General features: G+C 36.2%; 1 protein-coding gene across 2 annotated transcripts in view; it reads left to right on the top strand.

The window, feature by feature from the left end:
• The window catches only part of RSBN1L (round spermatid basic protein 1 like), a 71,864-nt gene that overhangs the window by 21,376 nt on the left and 25,250 nt on the right, over window positions 1-25,238 (top strand). Inside the window, exons 2-4 of one of the 2 annotated variants that reach the window (XM_070617013.1) lie at window positions 8,784-8,900; window positions 14,586-14,843; window positions 15,162-15,226. In XM_070617013.1, the coding sequence (XP_070473114.1) occupies window positions 8,784-8,900; window positions 14,586-14,843; window positions 15,162-15,226 (440 nt within the window). Of the gene's footprint in view, window positions 1-8,783; window positions 8,901-14,585; window positions 15,227-25,238 lie in introns of both variants that reach the window. The other variant, XM_070617012.1, reaches the window with a different exon arrangement.

Below are 25,238 nucleotides of genomic sequence, written 5' to 3'. Positions count from 1 at the left end.
AACTTTTGCTTGTCTGAAGATGTCTTCTTTCTTCATACTTGATAGTTTGGCAGATTCTAGAATTCTAGGTTAAAAATTCTTTTTTTTTTTTTTTGGCTGAGGAATATTTGCCCTAAGCTAACATCTGTTGCCAGTCTTCCTCTATTTTGTATGTGGGTCATTGCCACAGCATGGCTCCAGAGTGGTGTAGGTCCATGCCCAGCAACCGAACCCGTGAACCTGTTGGCCTAAAGTGGAGTGTGCTGAACTTAACCACTAGGCCACGGGGCCAGCCCCTAAAAATTGTTTTCATTCAGAAGTTTAAAGGCACTGCTACGTTGCTTTCTAGCATCTGGTGGTGTGTTGAAGAGTCCAGTTCCACACTGTTAACTGATCTTTTCTATGCCATGTGGTTTTTCTCCTCTGGAGGCTTTTAGGATCTTTATACCTGGTGTACTGAAATTTCACGATGGTGAGCCGTGTGTGTGGGAAGGGGCTGCAGTAGTGAATTCTGTTCTGTGTACTCATCCCTTGATGGAATCTCATTTTGGAGACTGATCTTTTCTGGGAAAATTTCTTCCATTGTGGTTTTTTTTTTTTGATATTTTTCTTCCCTTTAAAATTGTTTTCTTTTTTGAAATTTCAGTTAATTTGCTATTGATCTCCTGAACAGATCCTTGGGTCACTTTTTTTTTCTATTTCCACTTTTGTCTTGTTGCTCTGATTTTGGCAGGTTATCTCAACTTTATCCTCCAGACTTTTAATTAATATAGATCTCTATATAGACACAGATGTGTGCACATAAATATGTGTGTTTATATGTCTGTACGTTTGCATGTATACACCTAGGTTTAAATACACACACATAGATATGACAGACTTGGGATCCTTTTATAGATTGAAATTTATATATATCAACTTGCTGTTTTCTTCTAATACATTGTGAACATTTTCCCCATGATGTTAACTATTACCCAGACATGGTTTTTAGTGGCTTCATAATTTTCCATTTATGAATATACCCAAATTTATTTACCCAATCTCCATTATTAAGCATTTAAGTTACTTACAGTTTTTCACTATCATAGATAATATGGAATGAGGACCCCTGTACATGTGTGTTTGTGCAGGCTTGGTTATTTCCTTTTTATTAATCCCAGCAGTGGGTTTGTGGGATCAAAGGAATGATCAGGTTTAATGCCTTTTCAACACATTGTTAAATCGCCCTCTAGTAAGACTCTCAGTTCATACTCATTATCATTGTAAAGAAGTGCCTATTTCACTTACCTTCATCAGCACCGGTTATTCTTCTTTTAATGTGAATAATAGATTAATAGAATTAATAAACTAATAGAAAAGAGCAGTAAATTTGAGGAACTACTGGAGGCTTTAAGGACTAAAAATTCCTTTCCTTGCTGTGGCGTGGCAGAGGAAAAGGAAGGAAGGATGAATAAAGATCAACCTAGAGCACCTTATAGGAGAGAAAGTCATGAAGTACTGTGGAAAATAACACAATAATTTCTCACTTTATCCCAGGACCTGTTGATGCATTGAACAAGTGCTTATTGAGGGAGAGCTTTTTCTTCCCTCAAGGAGTGTACAGTGATGGGGGCAGGAATGTTGATAAGACAAAGATATGTTTGTAACTAACTAGAATGCACTGTGGAAATTGCTGTAATAGAGCTGGAGATAGGGAACCTGCTTCTTGTTTTGGACAGTGTAGTACAAATGGACTGGTCTAGTTTCTTAGTCCAGGACAGATGAGAGCCTTTTGGTGGCTGCTGGAAGTTAGAGCTGTCGCCTCTCTTACCTGGAGTGACAAATGACAGCTGAGACAGTAAAAATAAAATGATACTCAACTGCTGCTTTTTAGTTTTGAGCAGTTAATTTTCTTTTTCTGTTTTTGAGGTCATCAATATGAGTATAATAATGAGAGTTAAAATTTTTGTCATAATGAAAAGACTAAATTATATTTCTTGTATTTGTGAAAGCAGAGAAGTATGTAGTACACTTTTGAAAATTATTAGAATGATTAAAAAATAAATGGCAACCTTCTGTTGTCTGGAAATCTATGAATTAATTCTGAAGATTCCAAATAAATGGATTGTTGATATATTATTTAATAAATCTCTTAAAAGTATTCTCTAACAAAGTTTTTCTTAAGTTTTATTTTCTTCTTATTGGAGTGATTAATACTTGTGTGTGTGTGTGTGTGTGTGTATGTGTGTATTTTTATCCATACATTATTATAATGACATTAATGCTGGTGGAGACTAGTGAATTTTATTATAACCAAATAAAAAAAAATGATTTTGTCATTTAGGAACTGGTTTTCCAAAGTGGTACTTACAGGAAGAATCAACTGATATCTTGTCGATTGTAAGATTCTTTAGTGCAACACTATTATTAATTTGCTCAATAGAAATATATCAGGTAAATGAAATATATGTTACCCTGAGGTGTATGTGGCATATACTGCTGAATCGTAAGTTGACTGCATGTTTGAAAATCCCATTTGTATTTTATTTGAAATTATTTTAATCAGCTTTCTATATTATATCTTAACTTTTATTTATAAAGTATGTCTTTAGCCCCTGTGTATTTTTTCACATATGTAATTTGTAGTATGTTCTGGGTTGATAATGACTTAGTCCTTTATTCCTTCTCCTTTCCTCTGTTCTTATATTCCTTTTGCCTCTTTAGGTTTAAACTATATCATGGGTCTCTTTGCATCTGTTTCCTTCTATCTCCTACTCCCCTTTTCCTCCTTTTTGTTTTTAAATAAAACTTGTCCTTATTGTTAAGTTGGATTTTTCAAAACAGAAATTTTCTTGTTCTTATGGTGCAATGGGGGCTGGCCCCGTGGCCAAGTGGTTAAGTTTGCACGCTCTGCTGCAGGTGGCCCAGTGTTTCGTTGGTTCGAATCCTGGGCGCGGACATGGCACTGCTCATCAAACCACGCTGAGGCAGCGTCCCACATGCCACAACTAGAAGAACCCACAATGAAGAATATACAACTATGTACCGGGGGGCTTTGGGGAGAAAAAGGAAAAAATAAAATCTTATGGTGCAGTAATTCTTACTTTTATTCTAAGAATTGTGATGGGAAGGTGAGCTGGAAATTCTTTCCAAGCCTTAGATTAGACCATGAAGGATAAAACTATTTGAAGGCTTGGTCATGAAAAGAAATGAATAAAAACTAAGAATGACAATTTTTTTTATTGCATTTTTTTTATTGAGTTATTGATAGGTTACAATCTTGTGAAATTTCACTTGTACATTAATGTTTGTCAGTCATGTTGTAGGTGCACCACTTCACCCTTTGTGCCCACCCCCCACCCCCCACCCCACCTTTCCCCTGGTATCCACTAAACTGTTCTTGGTCCATAGTTTTAAATTACTCATATGAATGGAGTCATACACAGATTATCTTTCTCTTGCTGGCTTATTTCACTTAACATAATTCTCTCAAGGTCCATCCATGTTATTGCAAATGGAATGATTTTGTTCTGTTTTGCAGCTGAGTAGTATTCCATTGTATATATGTACCATACCACATCTTCTTTATCCATTCGTCTGTTGATGGGCACTTAGGTTGCTTCCACATCTTGGCGATTGTAAACAGTGCTGCAATAAACATTGGGGTGCACAGGACTTTTGGGATTGCTGACGTCAGGCTCTTTGGATCAATACCCAGTAGTGGGATGGCTGGATCGTATGGTAGTTCTATTTTTAGTTTTTTGAGGAATCTCCATACTGTTTTCCATAGTGGCTGCACCAGTTTGCATTCCCACCAACAGTGTATGAGGGTTCCTTTTTCTCCGCAACCTCTCCAACATTTGTTGCTATTAGTTTTAGATATTTTTGTCATTCTAACGGGTGTAAGGTGATATCTTAGTGTAGTTTTGATTTGCATTTCCCTGATGATCAGCAATGATGAGCATCTTTTCATGTGCCTATTGGCCATCCGTATAGCTTCTTTGGAGAAATGTCTGTTCATGTCTCCAGCCCATTTTTTGATTGGGTTGTTTGATGTTTTGTGATTGAGTTGCGAGAGTTCTTTATATATTAAGGATATTAAGCCTTTGTCAGATATATGACTTGCAAATATTTATTCCCAGTTAGTGGGTTGTTTTTTTGTTTCAATCCTGTTTTCATTTGCCTTGAAAAAGCTCTTTAATCTGATGAAGTCCCATTTGTTTATTCTTTCTATTGTTTCCCTTCTCTGAGAAGGCATGGTGTCCGAAAAGATCCTTTTAATACTGATGTCAAAGAGTGTACTGCCTACGTTTTCTTCCAGAAGCCTTATGGTTTCAGGTCTCACCTTTAGGTCTTTAATCCATTTTGAGTTTATTTTGGTGAATGGTGGAAAAGAATGGTCAATTTTCATTCTTTTACATGTGGCTTTCCAGTTTTCCCAGCACCATTTGTTGAAAAGACTTTCTTTTCTCCATTGTATGCCCTCAGCTCCTTTGTCGAAGATAAGCTGTCCATAGATGTGTGGTTTTATTTCTGGGCTTTCAATTTTGTTCCATTGATCTGTGCACCTGTTTTTGTACCAGTACCATGCTGTTTTGATTACTGTAGCTTTGTAGTATGTTTTGAAGTCAGGGATTGTGATGCCTCCCGTTTTGTTCTTTTTTCTCAGGATTGCTTTACCAATTTGGGGTCTTTTGTTGCCCCATATGAATTTTAGGATTCTTTGTTCTAATTCTGTAAAGAATGAAGAATGACAATTTTTTAAAGAACAATGTATTACAGTAAATACGCTGCCAGGGAGCCGTTTCCCTTGTGAAAAGATTTAGAAGTGTCTTTTATAAATATGAAAACATTACAGTGTGGTAGCAGATTTTATAGACAGTGGCGTTCTGAATTGTTACAGCCAAAAATGTTTATCATGGCCCAGTATTATGAACAGATAGATAGACAGATGATAATATTCTACATTCATAAGCCTTATATCTTTATAAAATACTTTTGTATGTATTTCCTATTAAATTTTTACATAAACTCCATTTTACAGCTGAAACTTAAGATCTGGCAGTTTGTTAGATCAAGGTTGTGGAGCTTAAAATGTAATTAAAAAAATTTTTTTTTAAAGATTTTATTTTTCCTTTTTCTCCCCAAAGCCACCTGGTACATAGTTGTGTATTTTAGTTGTAGGTGCTTCTAGTTGTGGCGGTGCGACACCACCTCAGCGTGGCCTGATGAGCGGTGTCATGTCTGCGCCCAGGATTTGAACCAGCGAAACCCTGGGCCGCCAAAGCGGAGCGTGCAAACGTAACCACTCGGCCACGAGGCTGGCCCCAAGATCAAGGTTGCAGAGCTTAAACTTGAACCTCGGTCTTCTGAGCTTGTAGGCTTCCCACTTTCTCTTAGCAGTAACCTGTTTACCTGTGACATGTAAATAACATCTTTATGTTATCTGTAATATGATTACAGAAAATTTAATGGAGGCATTTAACGTTGGATTTTGAAAAAGAATGTGCTCTGACAAGACGCAAAAAATTCTAGGAAGGATGAAAGGAAAGTTGAAAGGCTGAGACAGGTGTGTAGGTTGGGACAGCAGTTGTGCCACAAAATTACGCTTTTCTCCTAGGTGTGTCTAGACTGATTTGTGTTTGCTGGTTCGCATAGAAGGTTTTGGGTGTGGGAGGAGGTAACTGAAGTTATGTTGTCAGTCACTCTTCCTGTCTTGGCTTTGTTTCTATAGATATTTTTCCTATAGTGACTTCACACTTTCAACTAATCTTCACCTGAACCGTTTAGTATCATACTTGAAGGCATGTTCCAAGACCGTTTTTTGCACTGTTGTCTTTGTCTGTTTTCTGAATGTCTGTATGTATATATTTTTTTGTCTGATTAATTTTTTTATTGAGATAACATTGGTTTATAACATTATGTAAATTTCAGGTGTACATCATTATATTTTGACTTCTGTGTAGACTACATTGTGTTCACCACCAAAGTCTAATTGCCATTTGTCAGCATACAAATGTACTCTTTTACCGTTTTGGGGGTAATGTGTGTGTATATTACTTATAGTTTTTTTAAGATGGGGATGTGTAGGGGCAGGAGGTGTAGATGGGAAATCTCTCTGCCTTCTGTTCAATTTTGCTGTCAACCTAAAACTGCTCTAAAAAGTAAAGTCAATAAATAAATATATTTTTAAATGAAATCTATAAAAAATTGGGTCATACTCTATTATAGTTTTATTTCCTGAGAAGCTGGTTTAATTTTATTCTGAAAAAGTTATATTTGTGACTGTGGTAGGTTTATAGTATATCATATTCTTTATATATGCCATTAAAATTCTATAGTTATTTTTTTCCTCCTTCTTCTCGTCCTCCTCCCCAAAGTCCCCCAGTACGTAGTTGTATATTCTGGTTGTAGGTCTTTCTGGTTGTGCTATGTGGGATGCCGCCTCAGCATGGCTTGATGAGTGGTGCTAGGTCTGTGCCCAGGATCCAGATCAGCAAAACCCTGGGCCGCTGAAGCAGAGCGTGTGAACTTAACCACTTGGCCATGGGGCTGACCTCAAAATTGTATAGATATTTTAATCTCTGTGGTTAGAAGTCAGGATTGTGGTTATCCTTTGGGGTGCTGCATAAAGACTGGAAGGGAACGCAGGAGGGGTTGTGAGGTGCTGTTTATTTTTGTGAAAATTTAGTTGTATATGTACATGCTTTTTCCCGTATGTATATTATACTTTAATAAACTTTAAAATGTTTAGTAGTTATTGTGGGGCTGGCCCTGTGGCCAAGTGGTTAAGTTGGTGCGCTCTGCCTCCACGGCCCAGGGTTTCGCCAGGTTGGATCCTGGGTGCGGACATGGCACTGCTCATGAGGCCACGCTGAGGCGGCATCCCACATGCCACAACTAGAAGGACCCATAACTAAGAATATACAACTATGTACTAGGGGGCTTTGGGGAGAAAAAGGAAATAAAAATCTTTTGAAAAAATAGTTACTGAAACAGCACTTTGAGGTTAGTAAGATTAATAGGATAATTAGAAAAAAGAAATGTGGAGACATTTCAGATGACTGTTCTTCAGTTGTTATTTTAAATGATATGTAAATAGTTCATTTTATAAAATGTGTGGTTATTAGGAAATATTAACTTACATATATGTTAAGCTCTAGCTATTTGGAGTAACGTTTTATGCCTCAGTGACAGTCTATGACAGGATTCAAGGACTTTAAACCTCAAAAAGTAAGAGTACCAAACTAATGTGAAGAGTGAGAGCAGCTTTTCTAGTCTAGAATTTCAGCCATATGTGAGCAGATGAGGACCGTATCCACCTTCTTCACCTCTGTGTCCCTAACCTTTTGCTTGTACTCAGCGGTGCGTATGTGTCAAGTCAGTGAACCCCTGTTTTGCTTTGCTCTACCATCAACTGTTCTCTCATTCGCTTTGGGTATTAGCACTTTTAAGAAAAGCACTTTTGTCAGCTTGATAGGTGAAAATATCTTGTTTGAATTTGTATTTATTAGTGAGTGTAAGTTTTTAGATGTTTAATAAGTACATGGATTTAATTCTTTGAGAATTGGCTATTGAAGTAGTCTAGACCTGAGTTCAGTATGGTGGCCAGTAGTCTCATCTGGCTGTCAACAGTTAAAATGGAGCTACTTTGAGTTAAGATATGCTGTAAGTGTAAAATATACACTGGATTTTGAAATCTTATTATGAAAAAAATATAAAATATCTCTAATAATTGTTTAGTATTGGTTTCATTTTGAAATGATGTTTTAGATATATTGGTTAGATAAAATATATTATAAAATTAATTTCACTCTTTCCTTTTGTTTCTAATGTGACTACTAGAAAATTTAAATTTACATATATGGTAAGCACTATGTTTTTATGGGACAGTGCTCATTGAGACAGTAATCTAATCATTAAGAGATTAGGACCTGAATTAGGGTAGTATTTATAGAAAGGAAAATAAGGGATTTTAAGAAAGTATGCAGTATGCATATACACTTTATAATCTTTGTTACATTATGGGGTATTTTACAGTTTTGTGTGCTTGCCTCATGGCTTTGTAATCACCAGTAAGCTTTTTGAGGGCAAGGACTGTGTCACTACTTTTAAATTCTCCTCTACATTTTGTCTTTTGCTGGGTGCATAGAAGCTTGATTGAACAAATAAGAACATGACATCACATAATTTTATAAATTCAATTTTTAGAATGCAGATCAATGATTCCTAGAGTTCTTATACCATTTATTTTAATATAATATCACTAGCTAGATCCTTTGTAAAAGGTACAAGGGTAAGGGAACTAACATCTAGTCTTATATGTACAGGCTCTGGGTAGTCATTTTATGTTTCTTCATTTAGTCTTTATAGTAACCTATGAGAAAGATATCAACCACCATTTTACAGATTAGGAAACTGAGATGAGTAATTTTTCTAATATTATTTTACTAATTCAGATATACCCAACTTCAAACTTAGCACTTTTTCCACTGTATTTTACCGTCTCAATTAAAGTTAGCCAATTAAGTTATTTGAAGTTAGTCTACTGTTGTGGTTGACGTGAAATAAGTGAAGAATAATCTTTAGAGTGAAATGTATGATGATAAATTTTGAGTTTATGATGTGTGTATTATGTATTCCACGTTCAATATATGAAAGGAAATTTAGAAATATTTTCCAGAACCTGAGTGGAAGAAAAAACTGCATGTTTGTTTTTCATTTTGATTTCTTGGTGTATTGTAATGCTAGAAATTGCACTGTAGTTCATGGAAAAAAATAAAATGGTAAGTAGTTTTAAATATTTCCTTTACTTTGTCTTTCAGATAAAATCAAAGACAAAATTAGAGAGAGAGAGAAAGAAAAAGAGAGAGAAAAAAAGAAGCATAAAGTAATGAATGAGATCAAGAAAGAAAATGGAGAAGTAAAGATTTTGCTGAAAAGTAAGTTTATATTCAGTGATTTTAATTGTATTATATTGCTTAGTATACTTATTGGCTTAGTGACGAAAGTAAGAAATGTTATTTGGTGCTGAATTTTGCTGAGAATAAACATTAAATGGTCAGAATACAAAAAATGTCATGTCTTTAGTATATTTATTTAATGAGTCATGAAAAAGTAGTAAAAGTTAAGTTTCATTAAACTATTAAGCTCCTTAAGTTATTTTAAAATATGTTATCTAATTCTATCTTTGCATTATTAGTCTTTATCCATATTTAGATAATCTAAAATAAAAAGCTAGAGCAATTTTTAGCATGATAGGAATGGTGGAGGAAGTGATCTTATAAATATTTGACAGTAATTACCGTATCATATTCTGGATTTAGAGGGAACATTTTACTGTGAGCTAAATTAGAACATGTACTATTTTACTCTGTGTTTCTTGCATGCTTAAGAATATCCTCTTTTTATATCCTTTTTCTCTATTGTTACGATTGTTTTCAGTTGCTGTTTATGCATGGGGCTGGGTAGTTGGGTAATAAGACAAATCCTATCAATAAACCTGAACTTTGTCAGAGAAAATTTGTGGTAGAATAGAAATATGGACAGTCTTAAATTCAGTCAGATAGCAAGATAGGAAGAATCAGTGGCATTTGTTTGTTAGACGGATAGCGAATCATTAGCTGCCCTGTCAAGTTGACAGTTTACAGATGAGAGCGCGTTGACTTCAGTTAATTTCATGTTGCATTTATGTGATGGTAAGCCTTTATGTCTGCATAAGGGAGAAGAGGCCATAGCACTGCGTGTGCAACGAACTAAGAGGTTAATTTATATTATTTAAGATAAACAGCACTAGATTGTGTATTTTCATTTCATTCATTGTCATGTTTCCAGATGTTCTTTGGGAGTACTTTATGTAAGCTGTATTTTCTACTTGTCAGAAGTTTATTTTCCATGAAATTCTTTTGACCTTGAAGAAACATGTCAGAGCTTAAGTTGATGCTTACTTAGTTAATGCTCGTGGTCCTTTGGTTCTGTTTCTTTTGCTAGTGTGTTTTATCTGTGTTGTCTAATTAGATTGTAAGCCTTTTGAGGCAGGAATCAAATCTAACACACTAGTGCTGTACAGCAGCTAGTGATTAATGTTTGAAATGTTTGCTTAGCTTAACCCAATTGGTTTAGTCAAATAGTTATTTTTTAATGGTTTCGTTAGATAGTCGTTTTCTTATCCATTTGATTGAACAATAATGTAAATTCCTGTCACTTGGTTGAATGTTGCATTTCTAACATGCCCTTAATGTGAAATATGTGAATCTAGAGATTATGCAAACAAAATTTAAAATAGCCTAATAAATAAATATTTTCTAGTAATATGCAATAGTAACCTTGACTTTGAAGTAAATGAAAAATTTCAACTGAGCTAAACTGAAATCTAGTAATGATAAAGGGAAAAAAATGAGATAGATTTGGAAATGAATTGGTGACCTCTGGGATGACCATGGAAAATGTATTTACTGCCTAATAGAGGTAAATAATAATTTAATTACTGCCTGACAAGGTTGTGAAAATTAAAGGAGGTAAATTATGGGTGAAGTGCCACGTACAGTGACTGGTCCACAGGTATTCAGTAAGCGGATATGAATCTTTCCTGTAAACATGTAGGAAAGGTTAATTCTTGTGATTAAAAAACAACAAATCTATCTCCTTTCCTCAATGGGTAGTATATAGATAATTAAATGAATAAAAACATGAGAGTCATTTGGGAAACAGTGCCTGTCCCTTTGTAGTACTAAGTGTTAACTATTGGTATTATCCAGCAAAAACAATTTGCTGTGCTTGTGTGGCCATTTCCCAGGTGAGCCTGTGATCAGGGAAGGGCATCCATTGTTATTGGTGTCTTGGAGCAACAACAGAATCAATTTGTTGGGGAGAGTATACTATTAATTACTGCTCTGTGCCCGTTTTTTCTTTATGGCCTTCACCTTCTATTCTCTCCTTGCAGTTTTCTCCTGATAATGCTAATGTTGCGAGCTTTGGCACTCACTTGGGCCTTGATTGTTTGATGATAGATGCTAACTCTTACTTCACACCAGTCTCATTGCCTCCAGGTTTTCATTAAGCACTGTGTCAAGTTGAATATAATAGAGATATATCCACAATTATATACTTGCTAAAAAGTTTTTATTAATGCAGAAATCTTGTAAATGTTTTTCACTGATAAAATAGGATTGTTTGCTTTATTATAAATACATTAAGGGAACAAATAAATTTGAAACATAAGCTTATTTACCTCATCCTTTTATAGCTAATGTCTACCAAGTTTTTCTGAACACACTTAAATGTTCCGGCCATTTTTGTGTGTTTATTGATAAGTTGTAAGAACATAGATGTTATGATTATACTATTTTTGAAACTAAATTTTATCATAGCATGTCAAAGAAGCTTACTGATAAGTAGGTGGAATGGGGGTTAAAGGAAGCCAGTGTCCAAGATTATTGGTAGTATTGGTAGTCCACTAAACGTCAAAGACAGGTAATGCATGGCAGGAAGAGTGAAAATATTGCCGTGTGACAAAAGCAGCATCACTCCTCAAAGACCAAAGGTTGAAAATAACTAAGCTAATTACTACTTTTTTCTGTGTATAATACTGGAGTTATATATATTAATTTCTGTATTAGATATTAAATCAGATCCAATTTTGCTGGGCAACCTTTATTTTTTCCTTTATTAATACTAAAAGTATATACATAAAGGTTAGTGGTGGAAATTAATGCCAGCAAATTTGTGATTTTTAAAGTGTTTTTTAAAATATAATTAGCCATTAACAGCATATGCTGTTTTTGTATCTGTTTTTGTGTGTGTTTTTCTCTCTGTGAGTGTCTGCATCTTTTTCTGTGTCTGATTCTCTCTGGCTCTGTGTGTGTGTGTGTGTGTGTCTGTGTCTGTGGATCTGTGGGGTGAGGGTTTCCCGTCAACCTTAGACACTTATACTCTTTGAGGGTCCAAATAACTTTGACAGCAATTCTATTCTTTCTGTTTTGGGTACTTATCAGGATCCTTTAAAAAAACTACAGGTCTGATTTATTGGTCTCTGAAGAATCATAGATTTAGAGTAATGTGCACTTGAAATACTTTTTAGTATAAGAAAGAGCATTAATATTCAAAATGGTCTTATTTCCTTAAGGCATTTTAAAATTTCTTATGTATACATCTACTGCATTTCATGTGTCATTCCAAGACAGGAAATGAGGGAGAGATTATATAAAACTTTAAAAATCTATCTAGTGAATGCTAATGCTTCGGTTTGGTTTAAATGTTAGGAATACACTTTACCTGTGACTGAAAGGAAGAGAAGGGAAAAACCTGTAAACTTCTGGTAGTCTGTTGGTGAGAGAAGTCTTTTCATTCATAGATTCATTAACTGTTCACCTGTAACAGTGTACTAGATTTCATGAGGGATACAATGATTGGGACACAAAAAGTATCATTTCACCTCAATGCATATAAAAGTTATTTGTTTCACTCATACAAGTGTCCTGAAGGACATATGATATATAGGGATCCATGAGTGGAAAAATAATAACTTTATATGACTATATCATATATATAATAACTTTATATGAATTTTGAGTGATTTCAGTTCCAACTAGAGAGAAGAGGGGAAGGAAAATGAAGGAAATGACGTAAGAATTATCTTTAAAGGATGGGTAAACAAGAGTTCAGTAGTAAGTACTAGGCAGGGCAAGGGTATTTTAGGGAGAGGAAATGCCTTTGCCAGTAGTAGTAAAATAAGGTAGGACTAGGTATGTTTTTTAAGAAATTGTAATGGTGCACAGTGACCAGAGCATGAAGTACTGATTCCAGACTGAGGAGTTTATATTTTATTTGGTACGCATTGAGAACCCTTGGAAGCAGTTGAGTCAAGGGGTGAATATGATCCAAACAGTATATAAACTTAGAGAAAGAGTAATATGGCTCCAGCATTCAGGATGAAAGGCAGTCATGAGGCTGTTAGACCAAAAATTAAGGCAGTAGTGTTGTGGAAGTGAAAAATAATCAAGGGTGAGCTGGATAATTCTGTCAAACCTTGGAGAAATCAAGAAAAATGATTTGAGAGAATATCATTGGATTTGATATTTGACTTTTCTGGGAAAGTAAATTTGAGTAGACTGGAAGCAGAGCCAGAATTTAAGGAATAAGAATAGTAAGGTAATACAGGGAGAGCACTGGGGGTAGATGGTTCTTCACAAGAACTTTGATTGTCGAAAGAAGAGGAGAGAGAACTTTTGAGCCAGAGTTTTTGGAGTTGGTGAGAGGGACTTATTTTTGGAAAGTAGGAGGACATCTTACTTACCGGAGACAGAAAGGAATAAAAGAGATATGTGAAAACGGAAAATTTTAGGTAAAGAAGCGGGTTGGGAAGATTTAATTCATGACAGGTTATCTGTAAATGTGAAATAACAGGTGGAAACAGTGAAGGCCTTCTTTTCTCAACTGTTAGCTTAATGGCTTTTTCGTATTATCTTAGGAGGTATAATATTTTCTTAGGATGTTTACTTTTTCCTGTTTTTCTTGTGTAGAAATAAATGTACACTGATATTGTTAAGCATTTATATGTACACTTAGATTCTATAGTGGATTAATGGTTTATTCTTTTTTTTTTCCTCCCAAAACCCCCTGGTACATAGTTGTGTATTTTTAGTTGTGGGTCCTTCTAGTTGTGGCATGTGGGATGCCGTCTCACCATGGCCTGATGAGCAGTGCCATGTCTGCGCCCAGGATTCGAACTGGCGAAACCCTGGGCCACTGAAGCAGAGTGCGTGAACTTAACCACTTGGCCACAGGGCCGGCCCCCTAATGGTTTATTCTTTGGAGTTATAAATTTCTGCCCAGAGTCTACTTGCCTTTGGTTACAGAAGCTCATTAATATGTAAGCTTCCTGATACCCCATGTCTTTTACTTATACTTTTTTATTTATCTTTTTACCAGTATATGGGTATCATTTGTGCTTAGGATATGAGAAATGATTCTAATTGTGTCACTCCCTTATTGTACCTTATTGGATCTTTATGGGGAACTTTGTGAACTCTGGTGGACCAAAAATAGCCCATTTTAGATGCAAGAGTAGTCTGCATCTAAAGGAGGAAATATGGTAAAAAGCTAAGGAATTACTATTATATATTACTATAATCCTATTATGCTATACAAGTATTTTTCTCCCTTTGTGGTTTATAAACTTGAACACCTATTTGCAATTTTTAAGAACTTAGATAAAGTAAAACTGATGATATAAATCAGTGGGAAACACCTAGAGCACATTGTTCGTGTTCACCTTTGTTCAACTTCCCATTTTTTATGTTATACATTTAAAGCTTGAAGATTATGCTTTCTCAGACATTCATTCCTTTTGTTGCTTTAGTAAACACTGAGCATCTGCTCCATGTCAGAATGGCGCTGTGCACTATAGATGTAACTTTGCTGTAAGCTTTCCTGTGTGCATTTTTGTGTGTGTGGAGAGAGGGAAAGAGACTGACTAAATTATGATTATCAGTACTGTGTGAAACGAGTCCCAAGTAGAAACCTAATTCTGAGTATAAACTTTGCTTATTTGTTATAAGATAGTTCCTAAAGCATGATTTTTAAGTAACTAAAATATGGAGTTTCAAAAAAATAACTTTTCCCAACAGGTGGGAAGGAGAAACCAAAAACAAATGTAGAAGACTTACAAATTAAAAAGGTAAAGAAGAAAAAGAAAAAGAAACACAAAGAGAATGAAAAACGGAAGCGTCCAAAAATGTATAGCAAATCTATTCAAACCATTTGCTCAGGATTGCTCTCCGATGTTGAAGGTCAAGAAGCCAAAGGCATCCTAAGTGATAACATAAAGGATTACAGTGGAAAGAATTGGGACACCAAGAACTATGATTCCAAGATTCCAGAGAACAGTGAGTTTCCCTTTGTCTCATTAAAGGAGCCACGGGTTCAGAACAACCTGAGAAGGTTGGACACTCTGGAGTTCAAGCAGCTCATTCACATTGAGCACCAGCCCAACGGGGGCGCGTCTGTTATCCACGCCTACAGTGGCGAGCTCTCCCACCTGTCTCCTGTGGAGATGGAGAGGTTCGCGGAAGAGTTTGTGGGTCTGGTGTTCAGTGAAAATGAAAACTCTGCAGCTTTCTATGTAATGGGTATTGTTCATGGGGCAGCTACTTACTTACCTGACTTTTTAGACTACTTTTCATTTAATTTTCCCAATTCGCCAGTGAAAATGGAGATATTGGGAAAGAAGGATATAGAGACAACGACTATGTCCAATTTTCATGCTCAGGTAAGAGATTTTTTATATTTTCTAAAAAACCTTTAATTATGTTTTAGACAAGTTTCTGTGTTTTTTTCTTTTCATTTTGCTATAGGTTTGAATAAAAAGGTAAGAATATAGTTAAATCTCTCGGGAATATTAAGAATAAATTACTTTCTTTATGTGAACATCAGTTTAAATTTCAGTTTCTACTTAGCTGTTTGTTCTTAGAGATAATTAATGAAATAATTAAGATTTTGTTATCCTTTTTTGCACAGATTTATCTTGGAAATGAAACGAATGAAATGAATTTAACCATGTATTTTCCAGTCCTTACAACAGTTCTCTTACTGAAAATCACCTAAAATTGTCTTCTTGCTTTATGTGATAATGCCTTAAAAGGGCTTGACTGTGATTGCATCGCATAGGAGGTGCTGAATAAGTGTTGGCTGGTAAATACATTTAAGGTTGGCAGCAGTGCCAGGCGTAGAATGAAATCTCTTTAATCCTCTTCCAGGACTCTTTTCCTTATTCTGAGTACACCTTTTTGCTGTGTATTCAACTTATAGTCTCCACCTGAAGTGATATCTGGACGTCCAGTCACAACTACACGTACCAATCCCCTGCCCCCACAGTATGTTTGGTGTATATTCTGTAATATAGTGTAGTCTGGAAAATAAGGTAGTATTTAAAGTTTTAATGTGTGTGGAATTATTCCCTAAAGTAACATGTTTGAGAATCGGAATTTAAATAGTTTTCAGAGCTGAAAGGGAGCTGGACAGCAATCCATTACTAGCCCTGTCATTTTATAGAATTCCAGAATGGTTGTAACTTGTCTGAGATTACACGAGTTTAGTGATAGAACCAGACTGGTATGTAGTAATAGTGTCTGCTACTTATTGAGTACCAACTGTGCCAAGAGCTGCTCTAAGCTCTTTATATGTAATAACTCTTTTAATCCTCATTAAAATGTATTTTAGCAACAAGGAAACATTACAGTGTAGAAGAAATTACTTACCTAAAGTCCTTCAGTACTAGATCATTTGTTTGTCGTTTATTATCTATCTACTACATGCCAGGTTTTATGCTAGGCCTCTTGACTTCCAATACCTTTTATTTCTACATATCACAAACTTTCTTACTGCCATACTATGCAAGTTTATTTCAGTAATTTTTTAAATGTCATAATACTTAACACTTGCTTTTCAAATAGCTTTTAAGGTTAGGAATTATTAATATTTTATTAAATAATAATTTTCATCTTAACTATGTAATAAGTATAACATGAATACTGTGCTTTTGTTATTAAATAAAATGAAATGCTGGGACTTGTTAATCATGCCACTGTGTGACTAGGTTGTGGGTCTCAAGTCCTTGAAGAGCCGCCTACCCTGGTTGCCACCACCTGCTCAGGGTTCTTGGGTAATCTGTATGGCACAGTGGAGGCTCTAGGCAGATGCATCATCTTTGTTAGCAGCTGTCGTTCTGGCCCCATCTATGTGATCTGTCAGCTGCAAGGACTGCTTTTACCTCTTTCGCTGTAGAGTTAATAGCAGGAAGATACCCGTGCAGGGTCTGTGTTCCTTTAACCTAGGATCCTCCAGACCCACTCGTTCTGTGGTGTGGGGAAGGATAGCTGGTAAAACGCTGCCCTGAGCTGCTCATTTGGTATGTCCTCCACACTGGATTCTTACGCTGCTTGTGTATTTAAGAGCCTAGGAGACTGAGGAGTTGTTTTCTGCAGAGTGGAAGGGAGCCTTGGGTTGGTCCTTACGTGCTGGCTTCATGAACCCGCATGGGATACCAGAGAGAGTGGTAGAAGAAAAATGAGCATGCTTACTGTAGCTTAGTTTTATTTCTAATTTCTTGACTTTCCCCAGTAAAAGCTCTCTCAACCTAACTGGTGGTATCCCTTCAGGAAATGATCTTTTAAAACCGTTTATACGGCTTTTTATTTGGGAAAATGCTTTATGAATTACACAGGGACTGACTTACAAACATATATTTAGAGCTAAACCTCGAGACTTTTATTGTCCTGAATGTGAGAACCAGTCTTCCAAATTTAATTTGTAGAAATATTTGATAGTAGTATTTTAAGGTAGTGGGTTGTGGCTGGCTTACTGAGCGTGGCTGGATGACCTCTGATATGGGGCGAGTGGAAAGGGAAGGGGTCAGATCCTCCTCCTCCTGTTCACCAGTGACACTGGATGGCTGTGTAAGCTCTTTTTTTTTAAGATTGGCGCCTGAGCTAAGATCTGTTGCCAGTCTTCTTCTTCTTCTTCTCCTGCCCAAAGCCCCCCAGTACATAGTAGTGTATTCTAGTTGTAGGTCCTTGTTCTGCTGTGTGGGACGCCGCCTCAGCATGGCTTGATGAGCAGTGCCGTATCCACGCCCGGGATCCATAACAGCAAAACCCTGGGTCACTGAAGCAGAGTGCACGAACTTAACCACTTGGCCACGGGGCTGGCCCCTACTTAGGCTCTTTATGTCTCAGTGCCCTCACCTACAAAATAAAGATAATAATAGTACTCTATTCACAGGGTTGTTAGAGATGCTTCATAGAATATAACAGGTTATACAGAGATAATTGTTATACCGACTTAGTGCAGTCTTACAACAGCTTTCCATTTGTTGACCAGCGCTGCCTGCCTTCTGAGTGAGGCCTCTTAAGAGTGTGTTAATTGATGGTAGGGAGTTCAGCAAGGACGGAAGATCAGAAATCACTGCAGCTGCTTTGCGTATGGACCAGGAGTTGACTAAATTGTGGTATATGCACACAATGGAGTATTATCCAGCAATGAAAAGGAGTACAGTACTGATGTGTGCTGCAGTGTGAATGAACCTGAAAACGTTCTGCTGGGTGGAAGGAGCCAGTCACAAAAGGTCACATGTTGTGTGATTCCATGTATAGTAAATATCCAGAGTGGGTAAATGCATAGAAATAGAAAGTAGATTGGTGGCTGCCAGGGACTGGAGGAAGAGGAAAATGGGGAGTAACTGCTTAATGGGTATGGGATTTCCTTTCTTTTTTTTTTAACTAATGTTTTTTTATTGAGATAATTGACATGACATTGTATTAGTTTTGATGTGCACATAATGCTTTGATATATGTATATATTGTGAAATGATTTCCACAATAAGTTTAGTTAACATCCATCACTGCACACAGTACAGTTTTTTTCTTGTGATGAGAACTTTTAAGCTCTACCCTGAGCAAATTTCAAATATACAAATCCAGAATTAACTGTAGTCACTGTGACGTACATTACATCCCAAAGACTCATTTACCCTATTAACTGGAAGTTTGTACTTTTTGACCACCTTCACCCATTTTGCCCCCCATCCCTCCTGCCCCCAACAACCACCAGTCTGTTCTCTGTATCTATGAATTCAGGTTTTGTTTGTTTGTTTTTAAGATTCCACGTGCAAGTGAGGCATACAGTATTTGTGTGATTTATTTCACTTAGCTAATACCCTCAGGGTCCATCCCTGATGTCTCAAATGATAGGATTTCCTTCCTTTTTTGTGGCTGAATAGTATTCCTCAGACACACACCACAGTTCTTTTATCCATTCATCCATTAAGGAGCACTTCAGTTTTTCCGTCTCTATGTCTTGGCTATTGTAAATAATGCAGTGAACGTAGCGTGCGGATATCTTTTCGAGAGCGATTTCGTTTCCTTTGGATAAATACCCAAAAGTGGACATACTGGACCATATGTTAGTTCTATTTTAATTTTTAAATTTTTTAAAGATAAACTTTTTTAAAGCTTTTTTAAAACTGATTTTTAAAATTAAGCTTTTTACCGAAGTATAATATGTACACAGAATGCACATATTATAAATGTGTAGCTTGATGAATCTTTACCAAGTGAACAAACCCATGATTTTAAAACTAATATTACTAGTAGCCAGAGCCCTCCCCAAGCCTCTCTTTCTCAGTACCCTGACCCCCCATACATACACAAACACCTAGGTAACTACTCTCCTGACTTCGAACACCACAGATAAATTTTACCTGTTTTTGAACTTTTATATAATGGAATCAAATAGTATGTACATTGGTATGTGTGGCTTCTTTCCTTTAGCATTGTGTTTGTCAGATTCATCCATCTTGTGTTTAGTAAGTTTGTTTTCTCATTGCTGTATCTTACTCTATTGTATGAATATACCACAATTTATTTATTCTGTTTACTATTGATGGATATTTGAGTTGTTTCCACTTTGGGGCTGTTACAACAGAGATGCTATGAATATTTTTGTGCATGTGTTTTGGTGAGCATATGTATTTGTTTCTGTTGGCTATATACTATACATAGGATTGGAATTTCAGGATCAAAAGGTATGCAAATGTTAGCTTCACTAGATACTGCAGTTTTTCCAAAGTTATTGTCCCAATTTACATTCCCACCAGCAGTGTTCCATGTTCTTGGGCACACTTAATAGTGTCTCTCTTTTCCATTTTAGCCATTCTGGTGGCTGTATTACTGTATCAATTAGTGGGTTTAAATTGCATTTCTCTGATGACTAAGGAGGTCAAGCACCTTTTAATATAATTATTGTCCAGTTGTATATCCTCTTTTGTAAAAGTACCTGGTCTACTCTTGCCCTGTTGGACTTTGTTTCTAATTGATTTGTTGGAGTTCTTTGTATATTGTAGATAAGAATCTTGTTAGCTATAAGTATTGCAAATACTTTCTTTCACTCAGTGGCTTGCCTTTTCATTATTGAGTGTCTTTGATGGCTAGAAGTTCTTAAGTTTAATGTAATCTGACTTATAAGGTTTTTTCCCCTACTTACGGATACTGCTTTTTGTGTCCTCTTTATGAAATCTTCATCTACCCCAAAGATCATTAATACATTCTCTGAAGTTTTCTTCTGGAAACTTTTATTGTTTCATCTTTCACATTTAAATCTATAGTTCTTCTGGAATTGATTTGTATATATGGTATGAGATAAAGATCAAGGTTCACATTTTTCCTATAGGCATTCAGCGGACACAGTCATTTATTGAAAAGACACCCATTTCCCTGTTACATTGGAGTGTTGCCGTAGTCATAAATCAGTTGATCATATATGTGGGTTTCTGGGCTCTCTTTAATTCTATTATTCTATTTGTCTTAATTGCTATGGCTTTCTAATAAATCTTGATATCTAGTGGAATAAGTTTATCTATTTTGTGTTCTTTAAGATTTCCCTGGCTCTTTATATTTCCACATAAACTTTATAGTTAGCTTATCAGATTCTACAGAAAAATCTGCTGGGGTATTGATTGGGATTACATTGAGTCTGTAGGCAGTAGAATTGATGTCTTTACAATATTGAATCTTCCAGTCTGTGATCATGGTATTTCCCTTCATTTGTCATTTTATTTTCTCCCAATAATGTTTTTTTAGTTTTTAGCCTACAGATCTTAACACATTTTTTGTTAGATTTATTTCTAGGTATTTGAGGACTTCGTTTTGTTCATCACTCCTTTGGGAACTTGGACACTCTGGGCACCTGTTAGAGTATGACATTAACACTTGTCTTGAGAAATTGAAAATGGATCATGTACCTCATTTCTCTTGCAGCATCTGCCTTCCCCTTATCTATGGCATTACCATGCATGCTTGTTAGGAGAGACATAGTGAAGCTCTATATATTTGGTGGCTGATTCAAATGAATTAGCCTACAGACTACTGTGTGAATTTGTCTTCACCAAAAGAATTAGTTGAGATGATAATATTAATTGAGCTAATGCCTGTTAGTATTCCAGGGAAAGGAAGGGAGGTATCCATATTGGAATGTGGTTTCACTTAATATCAACCATAACAAAGACAAGTTGTGGGTAGTAAAGCCAAATTCACATTCTGGCGGTTGCTCAGGAATAATATTTGATAATTTGGTCCTGATGGCTTCTGATTAACTCAGTTCAGTAGGTTAGATTCAGTAGAACCTGTTTAGGTGTGAGGTAGTGCTTTTTACAGAGCGGAGGAGAGCAGACTTGTAAAGAAAAGTTTCAAAATTTTGTAATGCAGTAACTATTCTTTAATTCCCTTTTCTACTTTTTATATTCTGAAAACCTTTAATCCAGTCAAAACCAGTTAAAAAAAGCAGTATCCAAAAGATCCAGAAACATAAGAGATAATAGAGTGAGTTGAAAAAGAAGGATGCGGATCTGACCTTTACTCTTTTTGTTTGATCTTACTTTGGAGAATACGTTTAGCAGCATTAAAGAAATTCATGATAGTGATAATGAGTGTCTATGTAATTAATTAGTACTGTTTTTTAGTGGATAAAATAGAATATATAATAATGTTAAAATATGTATTTTGTGTTTTCTTGTATTATGTTATTGTAACCTGTGCAAATAGTGAAGCTTAGAATCTTGTAAATAAAAACCCATTGGTTTGAATTTTAAGACAGGTGCTCATATGTCCAAGTTTAGGTCTGACTCAAAGAAGCAATACCAGCAGGGCCGCTAATACCGTCACTTGTTGCTGCAGTGATTACAATAGTGTGAATGGTGACCCCATATCGTGCCACCTCATGGCTCCGACTGCCCGTGGCTTGTGGAACCCAAACCAAGTCCATGCTCTGTGTTCATCCTCATGAAACTAGTTTTCTTTTTTTTTTTTTTTTAAATTAAAATCAGAGCAATCAAAGTAATTTGCCCTAAGTTCTGTAGAAACTAAAAGCTGACAAATTAATGTGGCCATTTCTATGGTCTTTATATAGTGATAGTGTTTGTATCTGTGATACTGCTCTGCAGTTTTCACAGAAACTCCTTTTTGCACCTGTTCAGCCTTTCTCCTTGGAACATGTTAATTTGAGATTTCTTTGAGTGTATGTGTATATATATGTGTGTGTAAACACAGACACACACACACACATATACACATACACATACACGACACTGACAAAGGATCAAGACGTGCTATTGTTTGGTCTTTGGTTTTGGAATTCTTTTTACTTGTATAGTTCTGTTTTCCATCTTCATCTGTATCCTTGCAGGTTGTCTGAAAATGTTGAAGATCATGTGGAATTATATGTTGTTTTAATAGGTCATGTCATTTCTCTGATGATGTGGCTCTGAGGTTAGTGGTATAATAACAATCAAACTGTGTGATATGGGTCTATTTGAGAATGGAAACATATACACGGATTTTTGTTGAAAGTTTGTAACTCATCTATATCATTTCTTTTGCTGCGGTAAACAAACACACACCCTCAAAACTTAGTGGCTTAAAGTTGTTTCTTCTAGTTCTTTTGGGCTCTCTGGACAGTTCTTTTGGTTTCTGTCAGCTTGGCTGGAGCTGGATGGCCTAATTCCCATTTCTGGTGGTGGACATGTCAGGTGGTCTTAGCAGGCTTTGCTTATATGTCTGGCAGGTGGTGCAGGGTCGGTGGGGTGATGCTCATATTTGTCTCATCATCTGGCAGGTTAGCCTGGGCTGATAGGCATAGCGAGAGTTGCAGGATTCCATCGAGCAGAAAGAGGGCAGTCCCCAGTGCACAAGCCTCTGCCTGTGTTGTGTTTGCTAATGTCCCGTTGGCCAAAGCACGTCACGTGACCAAACCCAGATTCACTTGTTGACAATAGGAGTGGCACAGTCACTTGTTCAAAGTGAGCATACATGTTTGGAAGAATTTTTGCCAGTCTTTCACATCTGTCCTAGTTTTTCTGCCATCTATGTTTTGTTCAAATAGTCATCTGGACATTTATTGTTCTCCTGTGTCTTTGATGTTAGGGAAGCAAAAAGGCGAGTAAGACAGGAATAAATGACATTTCTGTCTTAGAGTAAATATTTCTGTCAAGGAATAAATGAGAGTTCTATCTTGTCACTCAGTATTTAATTAGCACGCACTCTGAACCCTGTAGTAAGAGCTCTGAGAATATGAAAACTGGAGCAACTGTCTTCTAATCACTCGTTCCCCATCCCCAGACCCTAAATCTTGTTTTTTTATTTTATTCTGGTTCTGAGTTGTTTGTATCAAATAACCTGTGTCAGGGGGCTGGCCTGGTGGCTTAGTGGTTGGGTTTGTGGGTTCAGATCCCAGGTGAAAACCTGGCACCACTCTTCAGGCTGGGCTGTGGCGGTGTCCCACATAAAATAGAGGAACATTGGCACAGATGTTGGCTCAGCAACAATCTTCCTCACACACAAAAAAACCAAAAAACCTATGTCAGGTGTTAATTTATGATTAAATGGCTAATATATTAATAGTGAAACAATCTGATTTGTTAGCCTTGCGTCTGCAGAATGAGGGGAGAAAACTAACATTTGTTGAGTTCATGCTGGGGTCATTCACTGTGCTAGGTCAATAAAGACGATTTGATATGTCATCTTTGAACCATTGCCTGCCTTTGTACTAAATTTTCATTTTGACCAATTGTACCTGTCACATCTTCCTTGAATGCTTATAAACTAATATATACAAGATATTATTATGGCAGGTACCAGATGCTCTAATTGAGAATGGAGCCTTTTTTCTTTATTGTAGTAATTTTAAAATGAATAACACTTTCGTTCTTATTTTAGTTGAAGTTATATGGATATTTTTTAAATAAAATGTTGATTAACAATGTCATTATTTTGATTTGAAAGGATATGCCAGATGTGATGGGGTATGGCTCCCCCGTGTGGCACGTTTATTTATGTGTGATGTTTAGATTGCCTCTGTCGGAAGATGATGAGCTGGCCTTATTTTTTAAAATTCGAGACTCTCCTCTTTCCTCTTCCACTCCCTCCGCAAACCAGCAGAATTGAACCAACAGCCTCTTCTCCCCTCACCTCCTCAATTTTTGGCTCTAATAACTATCCTGTTTTTGTATTTTCTTGACATTGATGCTGATACTTAGCTAGAAACATTTATAATATCTTCTCTATTTATTATGGATCACTATTAAAGTATTTTGTGGAACTTTTATTATCTTGGGATGTTGATAGGTATACTAATAAGAAAAACAGGTTTTTTTTTATTTTATTTTTTTTTTATTTTTTATTTTTTTTATTTATATAGATTCAAGCTTGTAGATTTCAGTTGTACATTTTTTATTAATGTTATGATAGATTACAAGCTTGTGAGATTTCAGTTGTACATTTTTGTTAGTCATGTTGTGGGTACACCACTTCCCCCTCCGTACCCTCCCCCCACCCCCCCTTTTCCCTGGTAACCACCGATCAGATCTCCTTCTCAATATACTAATTTCCACCTATGAGTGGAGTCATATAGAGATCGTCTTTCTCTGACTGACTTATTTCACTTAACATAATGCCCTCGAGGTCCATCCACGTTGTTGTGAATGGGCCAATTTCGTCTTTTTTTATGGCTGAGTAGTATTCCATTGTGTATATATACCACATCTTCTTTATCCAGTCATCAGTTTCTGGGCATGTAGGCTGGTTCCACGTCTTGGCTATTGTAAATAATGCTGCGATGAACATAGGGGTGCAACGGACTCTTGAGATATCTGTTATCAGGTTCTTAGGATAGATACCCAGTAATGGGATGGCTGGGTCATAGGGTATTTCTATTTTTAACTTTTTGAGAAATCTCCATACTGTTTTCCATAGTGGCTGTACCAGTTTGCATTCCCACCAACAGTGTATGAGGGTTCCTCTTTCTCCACAACCTCTCCAACATTTGTCGTTCTTGGTTTTGGATGTTTTTGCCAATCTAAAGGGGGTAAGGTGATATCTTAGTGTAGTTTTGATTTGCATTTCCCTGATGATTAGCGATGATGAACATCTTTTCATGTGTCTATTGGCCATATTCATATCTTCTTTTGAGAAATGTCTGTTCATGTCCTCTGCCCATTTTTTGATCGGGTTGTTTGTTTTTTTGTTGTTAAGCAGTGTGAGTTCTTTGTATATTATGGAGATTAACCCTTTGTCGGATAAGTGGCTTGTAAATATTTTTTCCCAATTAGTGAGCTGTTTTTTTGTTTCAATTCTGTTTTCCCTTGCCTTGAAGAAGCTCTTTAGTCTGATGAAGTCCCATTTGTTTATTCTTTCTATTGTTTCCCTCAACTGAGGAGTTGCAAGAAAAACAGGTTT

The sequence above is a fragment of the Equus przewalskii genome, chromosome 4, assembly GCF_037783145.1.
Source record: "Equus przewalskii isolate Varuska chromosome 4, EquPr2, whole genome shotgun sequence".
Lineage (NCBI taxonomy): Eukaryota > Metazoa > Chordata > Mammalia > Perissodactyla > Equidae > Equus > Equus przewalskii.
The sequence above is the reverse complement of the archived record's forward strand: the minus strand, read 5'-3'. Positions and strand labels throughout refer to the sequence as shown.